Below are 10,641 nucleotides of genomic sequence, written 5' to 3'. Positions count from 1 at the left end.
GGCTGCTCGACTGGTGGTGGTGGGCTGGTGGCTGCAATGGTTCTCAGCTTCTCATTTCTCAGAGAAGAGAGGAGAGATGAGTGGCTGTGGCTTCAATTGACAATTGGAATTTAGGGTTCACTTCAGCACTTGTCCTTTTTCTTTTTTTTTTTCTTTTTTTTTTAAATTTTTATACAAAACGGCGACGTTTAGAGGATGCATTTCCGAACCGAAAATCCTCTAAAAACTAGACGGTTCTACTAGTTCACCGGTTAACTGCCAATTAACATATTAATCATATTTTTTTTTGCCATATAATTTTTAGGTTTTTAATATATAATTTTTTTTAATAATGAATTACTATATTATTATTTTTTCGCACGTAAATACGTAAAAATGCTTGAAATTGAGAAATGCTATTTCAATTAAAAAAAAGTAAATAAAAATAGCATTTAGGGTTTAAGGAGATAATTTCAGTTTCATTTCATTAGGGTTTAAGCATCAATGTTGATTTCGGCAAAACGGAAAATGTTCCTCCGCTCCATCAGAACAACCTACCTCGCTTCCACACGCCACCTTTCCACGGCGGCGCCGCCACGAACACCCTCATCTTCCTCCCCATCCGGCGGCGGCGGCGGTAGAGACACGCTGGGGCGGAGGCTGATGAGCCTTGTGTTCCCGAAACGCAGCGCAGTGGTTGCGATCAACAAGTGGAAGGAAGAAGGTCACCCTCCGCCACGCAAGTACGAGCTAAATCGAATTGTTCGCGAGCTACGTAAGAACAAGAGCTTCAAACACGCGCTTGAGGTTGATTCCTTCTATTCTCTTCTCTTCCTTTATTAGCTTGAAATATAAACTTATAATAAATATTAGTAACCTTTTGGGTTTGTTGCTTCGGATTTGAAGTTTCGATAGTTATACATATGTGATTTCTAGTTTCATCTTCGCCATGTTTTTCGCAATGAAGAAAAAATTTCTGTGGCTTATTTGGATGAACTTTCTCAATCAAAGCTGAAGCACAAAAGGAAAATGTTTATCTTCAAAAATTGAATATTGAGAAGTTCTGAAGGATTTGCTTATTGTCATATATACTTTTGAGAATTAGAACCAAAGTACCAAACTGATTATAGCACATGATTAGCTGAGATTTTTATGAATTATCCAGTTGGTTATACTTAGTCGCACTCACATCATTAGTTGGTTGGTTGGTTAGTAACTGTAATTGTATGAATTACATTGCTAATGTAGCTTATGTGGAAAATAAGAATTTGTGTTTTTTGAGTTCGACTGAACTTTGTTTATTGTAGAGTTGAATCTGCTCAGCAGTAAAGGAATACATTATGTGCTTTGAATGGAAGTTTAGTTATGAAGAGGAATACATAGGTTAGATTAACGTATTGTAACTGTAAAGCATATTGATAGATAAGTAAAACTATCGAGTCAATGTTGACCGAGTGAAGCTGCTGTAAATATAGGCTCATGAGTCATGAAAGGGCATGCCAACATAGCGAGTTGGGCAAGTTGCCTTTCTTTGTCTGTTGGACCCGGTGATCGTAGTATGTAACCTATTAATGGCATATTTACCAAGATGCCTGCTTAGTTTTCTTAAAAGTTTTAGATATTAGGTATATTATCGTGCATTCATTGGAGAGACTTTTATTGGGGCTAGAATTGAACAATTTCATATTTATTGCAAATTTAGGTCTGTGAATGGATGACCTTGCAGCAACATATCAAGCTAGTGCAAGGAGACTATGCTGTCCACTTGGACTTGATAGCTAAAGTTCGGGGTTTAAACAGTGCAGAAAAATTCTTTGAGGATCTTCCTGATCAAATGAGAGGCAGACAGACCTGCACTGCTCTTCTTCATGTCTATGTCCAAAACAATTTGGCAGACAAAGCTGAAGCCCTCATGTCAAAAATGTCAGAATGTGATTTCTTGGGATGTCCACTTCCTTTCAACCACATGATATCTCTCTACATTGCAAATGGGAAGCTAGAAAAGGTCCCGCAAATTATTCGGGAATTGAAGATGAACACATGTCCTGATGTTGTTACTTTCAATTTGTGGTTAACTGCATGTGCTCTGCAAAGTGATGTTGAAACTGCAGAAAGAGTAATGCTCGAGTTAAAGAAGGCAAAAATTGATCCAGACTGGGTAACATATAGTACATTGACTAATTTGTACATTAAAAACAATTGCCTTGAAAAAGCAAGATCTACTTTGAAGGAGATGGAGAATAGAACCTCGCGGAACACTCGGGTTGCATATTCCTCTCTCATTAGCTTGCATATGAATATGGGGAATAAAGATGAAGTTAACCGATTATGGAAGAAAATGAAGGCTTCCTTTCGCAAAATGAATGATAATGAGTATCTTTGCATGTTATCATCGCTTGTGAAGCTTGGAGACTTTGCTGCAGCTGAGAACCTCTATAGTGAGTGGGAATCTGTTTCTGGGACTCATGATGTCAGAGTTTCAAATATACTTCTTGCTTCATACGTTAACCAAGACCAGATGGAAATGGCGGAAAATTTTTATCATCGGATAGTAGGAAATGGCGTAAGTCCTTCTTACACTACATGGGAGCTATTAACATGGGGCTATTTGAAAAATAAGGATGTGGAGAAATTTCTAGATTATTTTGAGAAAGCCGTTTCTAGTGTGAAAAAATGGAATCCTGATCAAAAGTTAGTGAGAGAGGCATTCAAAATCCTTGAGGAGCTGGCTCATATTGAAGGGGCAGAAAAATTGTTGGTTATCCTTCGCAATGCTGGCCATGTGAATACTGATGTGTATAACCTATTTCTCAACACTTACGCAAAAGCTGGTAAAATGCCTCTTATTGTTGCTGAGAGGATGAAAAAGGACAATGTTCAGTTGGATGAAGAGACTCATAGGCTCTTGGATCTGACCAGTAAAATGTGTGTGAGTGATGCTTCACTGATTCTGTCCACAGCACCAATTGAAGGAGTATTAGAATAAACTATGATTTGGTTGAGCCTCACCTCCAATTGTTTATATTCATACTCAAATATGTGAATACAATGACGGGATTGTTGATGCTTGTGAATAAGGTAACAGCGCTGGTATCAAATTTTCAGAGGCAGAATCAGAAGATTTCCGCTGTTCGATTCTGTAATCTATTCATGAGGTATGTTAGCAACATGTTAAAATGTTTTTGTACAGGTAAATATGGGGCCTAACCCTAACTTGTCACAATTTTACTAACCCGTTTTCGTCTACTTGTAGTGTATGCCAATTCTGATTTTTGTTTCACATATAGAGAACTATGTTTCACACTTTCACTTACCTATATGGAGACTTCTAAAATTTATGGAAATTGATTAAGTGTGCCAATGTTGGTAAAGTTGTTTCTTCTGATTTTCTAACAAGCGGTGGATGGATATTGGAAGTGCATCTAAGATGGAAGTTTTGTTGACCTAAATCTTTGTCCTGTGTATGGTTCCATCATATCCTGGTTTGGTACGTTTAATGTGTCTGTTTCTTTTGGACACAAGTACCCAAGAAACTCAACCTTTATTGAGTTTCACCAACCATTATCCTCAGCGTATTGGCATTATTATTAATCTTCAATTTTTCCGAGTTATGTATTAACTCTTCTGATGACTTTGACCTCATTAGACCTGCTTCATAAAACTTTGGTGGTTCCTGAATCAAGAGTTGACTTCTAATTCTGAATCAAGAGGTTACTGAATAAGTATTAATATTATACACTAGTGTGTGACACATGATTATATCTATGTATTATAATCACTTCATCATCTCCTAATCTAACTCGCCTAAACCATAATGAAGTTTATCATTTAACTTATTGCATAATACATGAGTAATAAGTAGCTAATCTTTAGCATAATAGTATATCCTCTATTTTGTGAAAGTATTGTCTCTTTTGGTTATTAGTGATTATTATTAAATCACAAATATAAATAGTAAAAGCAGAAAATAAAAACTGTAATTTCTGTAAATATTAAATAATGAATTTGTGACAAGTATCAGTATGAAGTTAACTTCAAATGAAAACATTTAATTTGTAATGAACATAGGTTCTTGGAAGAATTGTTCCAATAAGAATTAATGCTGGGGTAGAATATCTTATACGGTTTCTAGTTTAATGTGATATCCCCAATGTGAGGGTACATTTCAGGGTTCTATAATACGAAGAAGAATAGTAGGTAGAGGATTGCAACCTTGGTAATGCAGTTAAGACAAATGTTTCATGTTTCAAATATTTATGGAGGATTTGGTATGGTGGTTTAAAAGTTTGCTACAACTTTCCTCATACGTACATAAGACCTAGTTTAACTTAACATCTACCTCCTCCTCCTTCAATTATTTTTTATATTTAATTTTTATAAGGCAAGTTGGGGGGTGTTTACCTGCATCTTATAAGATTGCTCACCAACATAAATAATAAGTTTGACATTCAAAATTGAATTATTTAAACATCCTAAGTGATATTATTTGACCAAAAGGATAAATGACATAAGAGAAGGTTCATGTGGAGCAAGCAGAGGAGGGCTATGAGAATTAAGAGGAAATATAGGCAACAACCATAAATAAGAGGGGTTTACCGAACCCAACCCACATACATAAATACATGCCCACGTCCCCAGCCATAGCTACCAATGTTTCTAATTTACATATAATACAGAACATAAGGTTGTAGTGTAATGAGTAACATCATCCTATTTATGGGGCTGAATTATTTTCAACCATACTATGAATTATTATTATTATTATTATTATTATTAACATGTAGACCAATTTTAGCTCAATAATATCTTATATATGTATTCGTAACCTATAGCTCTAGTCAAAATGAAAAAAATAAAAACCATTAATCAAACTCAAATGATTCTAATGTTGATTAAGTAAACCAACCCTTACAACATAATATAATCATATTAATAAGAAAGAAAAGGAAGCACTTAACTATATCTAGAAAATATCACTATTTTGTACAATATGCTTTCTTTCTTTCTTTTTCTTTATTTTATTTTATTTTATTTTTTTTTGAAAAAAAAAAAGATCTAGTTTGTTTTGTGTTGTCCCCACCACTATACCCCACAAAAGTTTATTTAGTTAAGTTGCAGGTCAGAAGTTGGAGCCTTTAAAAGCCTCCATTTCTCTCTTCCTTTACAGAACATCAGGAGACAGAAACTTCAACTGTTATCAACATCAAAGACATTAACACCAACAACAGCAACTACAAAAAACAATTTAGACTCTTCTTCTTTTGCTATGGCTGCCATGGATGATGGTATTGTTCATCATCATGATGATGCTGCTGAAGTTGGTTTTGAAGAAGGAATGCTCTGGCTACCCTCTCATGTTTTGGATGAGGCGTGCGGCACTAAGGTCCCTTTTTCTGCTATATTATTTATTTCATTCTTTCTTCTCTCATTATCTTTCTTTGTTTTCCAATTAAACAAATTAATTTAACATTGTTTTTCATGATTGAATACTATAATTTGGACATAGCTATTTTTATGGATGTTAGACATATATATTATTAAGCATGTTAGATTGTTAAAACTGAGCATAGTTCTCTTATTTCTAGATATTCTTTCTACTTTTTCTTTTCTTTGATTGTCATGAATCTCAACATGGTATTAAAATTTTAATAATGGAGAAGATTTACTTGCAATTGCAAATGAATGAACAATTCACCATGATCATCTTGTCACAATAAGTGAATAATTATCCATTTTTCATTTAACATTAATTTCGTATATCAATCTACATACCCAGATAGCTATATGTTCAATTAACACTTTGATTTCTGAAGTGTTTTTGTGTCGTCTTATTAATATTGAAATTGCTTACATTATCTGGTTCAATTTATCTTCAGGTTCATACTAGGAACCGAATCCATAAGGTCCAAATCCAGCATCAATTGCATCATCATCAACAGCATAATAACAAATCATGTGAAAAACAATCACAGGTAGCTATTATATCTCATATGTTGGGGATTGGAGAGACACTAGGAGCATACTTTAATTTGTGAAGTTAGGCAGGGGAACTGGGGTATGAAATTGATAATTTGGGTTTGATTGTTTCGGATTTACTTCTGTACTTCCAAAAAATACATGCCAACTTTAATTTTGTACTTTCCAAAAAATGCATGCCAACTCATATATATTCAATTACAATTAAATCTTCATGTGAAAACGATAAGTGAAAACTGTTAGATGGTTTGATATAATTGACTAAATTGTCATCTAATAGTTCTCAATTATCATATCTTTGCACAAAGACAATTACATGTGAGTAGTCATCACCGATGAAGTAATAGACTCATTTAAGTGAGATTGTATTTCATCACCGATGAAGTAATAGACTCATATCTTCGCACAAAGACAATTACATGTTTCCTTTTTTCAAGTACACATAGCATTATAAACTATTTAATTACCCCCACTTAGTATGAGGTAGGGGATGCAAGATATCTCTCAAGTGTTAGTGGGAATTGGGAACAGAGAATATACTTTTGCATTTTGCTTTATACCCAAATACAGTATTATTTTAATAAGAGATAACTGAAAGGTTGCCTATAAAGATGAACATTACACAAAAAAATAACAATAGTGGCTTTTCCAGGAAAAATATGAAGCATATATTACCAACATTCAATTAGAAATGTCATATTGATGCTTGCCTTGTTGGTCACATGCATACTCAATCTATTAGTAGGGTTGAAATTTTGGAGACTTTATGGTTTCATTGGTGAAAAGGTGGAGCTCGGTTGCAATCACATATTTTACTATTTCTTTAAATTAAAAAGAGTATGAAAAATTCATCTGCTTATTAATTCATAAGCTAGTTGAAATTAGCTTAATTGCAGTACGAAAAATTGGCCAATTAACTATCACAAAAATATAACTATCACAAAAATATAACTAATTCGTCGTAAATAATAAACTGTCCCAAATTAGCTATTATTTAGCAGTTGATTGATCCCTCGCTAATTTCAAGTCGCTAATCTTTAAGAAAAAAAGGTTTTATTCGCTAATCCGTCACAAATTTTGCAGTACTCAAAATCTAGCACAAGATCATCATTGCATCAATGGCCAAATAGTAAAGTTATTGCTAATGGTGGACCTGGAATGCAAGCTATTTTCTTAGGATCAAGTCAAAGGTCTTGTGGCACTGGTGTCTTCTTACCACATCGAGCAGGCACAAATAATTTCCAACCAACCAAAAAGCCAGGTCAGCTGACACCTTACCTTGTTTTTTCCCTTAACAATTAATAGAAAATTAAAATTCTTTTTCCTCAATGCATTGTCACAAATAATATATATAAATATATTTTCTTTTTTTATATATATCATTATTGTAAAATTTAATTTTATATATTATCCTTCACTATTGTTGAATAATGATATAAATTTTTTTATAATTTCAGTACATCAAAATTAAATTATTATTTGTCACATAATTTATTAACTCACATTTCATTTATCTTAAATACTTATTAGTGACTTAAACTAAATTTCTTCAGCAACTATTTGCACGTGCTAATGTAAAATACTTTATCAAATCCTCCTTTTTGTTTGATGGAATTATCTGCTATCTATAATAACTATATTAAAATATGCACCTTGTTATAGTTCTTTTAGATATTATTAATTTATTATTGCATGAAATTCAGAATATAGTGTTTTATTTGCAGCTTGTTCTCCGGTTCTTCTTCCAGCAAGAGTTGTTCATGCTCTGAATCTTAATGTTCAAGCATTAGGAGTTCACATTTCACCCCCTCAAGGTCTCTTATATATCCAAGTAGTTTCAAAACTATTAAAATTTTGAAAAATATTGTTATTTTTAATAATAGTGATAAATATGCTAATAATTAATTATCATGGCCTTTAATTATTATTTCTTGTTGCATGCAGTTCACAAATCTAACACAAGATGTGAAGGGATGGACAATAATTATTCTAATAATAATAGTTCAACGAAAAAGAAAAGTGATCAGAAAGAAGTCTCTAAGCAATGTAGTGTTATTTCTCAGAATCAAAGTTCTTCTGCAGAGATATTTCTTCCAAAGGAATGGACTTATTGATTAGCAAGATAATCATATTTCAATAATATTGAAGATCAGTTATAATTCTGATGTACACACAAATTAAAAGGGGTTGATATTATGTATTTACGTTATAAAATAAATAGAAAAAAAAAATCATGCATCATATGGGATTGACTATATATTCATTAAATATTGTGCTATGTTAGATTTCTATATGATCTTGTAAATGTGTAAATTTTAAATAAGAATAGCACAAGGGTCGTCCCATTTAATTTGTATTTGCATGCTTCAGTAAAATCAGTATATTATATTATATTATATTACTTTATTATTAGAATTTGCATGTCATAATCATATCTCACTGCTCCTTGTTATATATACTTTGATTTTTATTCATCCAAAAAAATTGAAAAAAGGGGTGCTGTATTGTAAATAAATCATTCACGTTCCTTTTTTTTTCCCCCTCATCATTTGATCTAAGAAAATTTCAATATAATAATAAATGGCCCATAAATTTAAGGTCTTAAACATCAACTTATACATAACACCTAGCTAGTAATTCACATTAAGGAAAAAATGATCCTAATAATCTTGATTTAATTTAAAACCTAATTAATCACCAGTATGGGGTATAACCTGATTTAATGCCCTCTTGACTTCCACAATGCTAACCTTCTTCCCACAATTATTGTCCTTAACCTTGGCCCTCAATTCAGCCACAAAAACTCCATTGTTGAGTGAGGATTGAACCCCAATAACCTCAATCTTCATCTCTCTTAACACCAACATCACATCAAGTAGTAACCCTTCCCTATGACTACACTCCAACTCCAACAATGCATCACTCTCTATAATCGAAACCTGCACCGATGCCTCTGTGGCCGCCGCCGCCGCCACCTTGGTTGCGGTCTTCGTCCCCTCCACAATCCTCACCTATGTTGTGGAAATAAAAATATCAAATACAATATGGCATGATACATAAATACGAAGGCTAAATAAAAAGAGAAACTCTTGGTGACAGTAAAATTTAGTATTTTTAGTCATCATTTCATTAGTATAAATATTAAATTATTTTTAATAAATAAATTTTATTAATTTATGTGTGTAAATTTTAAAAAATATGAATACAACCTATATTGATTAATGTGTGTAAAAACTGTTTAAATATTGACGTGACAAGACAAAATAAGATATTATCTAATAATCTGTTATATTAACATTTAATGAAGAAAAATTAACAAAAATATTGAAATCAAATTTTTTTTATAAGGAGGAAGAAAATAAGTGAAACCAAACAATTATTCACTAAAATTTTATGTTGACTAAAAATTTCTTTGAATAAAAATTAATCACAAATTTAAAATGGTAGTATTTAATGCAAATACACATATTATAATATGCATACAACATAGATAAGCAACTAAGCAAGTAAAATGAAGTGCTTATGCCATTGTAGTAGATCGATGATTATTACCTTCCTCTTCTCATGCCCTAACACAACCGTGTGTTGTTGTTGCTCCTTGTTGGAGGAGCCACAATGGTGAACTTCAATTGTTGTTGATGGTGTCCTCGAACGTTGTTGTTCAGCTTCCATTTGTCGGATACGTGCCTCTAAGTCTTGGATCTTCCTTCTAAGTTGTTTCACATATTCAATTGTGTCACCTAAAATTGAAGCTTTGTCCATTTTGGTAACAAATGGGACAAGTGATCTTAGGATGATGAATCTCTCATTTAGCTTCTCACGGCGGCGGCGCTCCGCCAGGACGTGATTGGCACTCAGCTCGTCCTGCGGAGTGCCACTGCCTTTTCCCCCTCCGCGCAGCCGGTCTGTCGGACCGGCTGAGCTGGTAGGGTTTGTGTTATTTGGAGAACTATTGTTTTCTTCATTGTTTTTGTTGGAGTGTAAGTAGGGCACGGTAAATAAGATGTATTTTAGGAGCCATTGGGAGGAGCCGTCGGCCGTGGCGGCGTGGAGATGTTCGTCGGCGACGAGGGATGTCCACTTGGCGAATGCTGATTGGTTGGAGCAAGTGACGTAGCATGCTATTGAAGGAGACTCAGCCCAACGGGTTGATTGATTTTGGAGGATGCTTGATACAGTTTGAGAATAGTGATCATCTTCTTGTGTCAATATTTGATCTTCTATAGGTGAAAAGACTGCAAAACCCTTATGCAAGTTAAGCAACTAATAATAATAAGGGTAAAGTATATTTTTTTTCCCTAAAATTTGGGAAAAGTTTTAAAAATATCCTTAAGTTTTATTTTGTTTCAATTTTGTTCCAAAAATTTTCGATTTGCATCAAATATACCCCTGACGGTTAAATTTTCAAAAAATTTAAGACCAATCTAACAATAATGCATGAAAATGATGCTTAATTTGCTTGTATTGAGGGTTGTTCTTATGAAATTGTTGTTGAATTGGTCTTAAATTTTTTGAAAAATTAGCCGCCAAGGATATATTTGATGCAAATCGAAAATTTTTAGGACAAAATTGAAACAAAATAAAACTTAGGGGTATTTTTAAAACTTTTGTCAAACTTAAGGGACAAAAAGTATACTTTACCCTAATAATAATAATAATAAATAAGTTTAATTTTGATATATTGGC

General features: G+C 33.2%; 2 protein-coding genes across 6 annotated transcripts in view; one reads left to right on the top strand and one right to left on the bottom strand.

Annotated features, from left to right (window-relative positions):
* On the top strand, window positions 435-8,163 carry LOC107626066 (pentatricopeptide repeat-containing protein At4g02820, mitochondrial). Of its 5 annotated transcripts, none has more exons than XM_021116424.1 (6): window positions 2,633-3,134; window positions 5,098-5,362; window positions 5,856-5,951; window positions 7,039-7,216; window positions 7,680-7,769; window positions 7,900-8,163. In XM_021116424.1, the coding sequence occupies exons 1-6, from the start codon at window positions 3,028-3,030 to the stop codon at window positions 8,067-8,069; spliced, it is 906 nt and encodes a 301-aa protein (XP_020972083.1). In that variant the 5' UTR covers window positions 2,633-3,027; the 3' UTR covers window positions 8,070-8,163. The 5 variants fall into 5 exon arrangements, 3 of the variants coding, with proteins under 3 accessions (XP_016184330.1, XP_020972083.1, XP_016184331.1); XM_016328845.2 differs by having other exon boundaries at window positions 2,715-3,134; window positions 5,147-5,362; XR_002358051.1 differs by lacking the exons at window positions 7,039-7,216; window positions 7,680-7,769; window positions 7,900-8,163 and adding an exon at window positions 435-786 and having other exon boundaries at window positions 1,682-3,134; window positions 5,147-5,362; window positions 5,856-6,159.
* Window positions 8,484-10,641, bottom strand: part of LOC107627910 (basic helix-loop-helix protein A-like) — a 14,563-nt gene continuing 12,405 nt past the window's right edge. Inside the window, exons 8-9 of the mRNA XM_021117084.1 lie at window positions 9,508-10,190; window positions 8,484-8,966 (exon numbers count right to left, since the gene is read on the bottom strand). Of these exons, the coding sequence (XP_020972743.1) occupies window positions 8,646-8,966; window positions 9,508-10,190 (1,004 nt within the window). The 3' untranslated portion in view covers window positions 8,484-8,645. The remainder of the gene's footprint in view (window positions 8,967-9,507; window positions 10,191-10,641) is intronic.

This window comes from Arachis ipaensis, chromosome B02 (genome assembly GCF_000816755.2).
Source record: "Arachis ipaensis cultivar K30076 chromosome B02, Araip1.1, whole genome shotgun sequence".
Taxonomy (NCBI): domain Eukaryota; kingdom Viridiplantae; phylum Streptophyta; class Magnoliopsida; order Fabales; family Fabaceae; genus Arachis; species Arachis ipaensis.
Note: the sequence above shows the minus strand (reverse complement) of the source record. Positions and strands in the feature narration are given on the sequence as shown.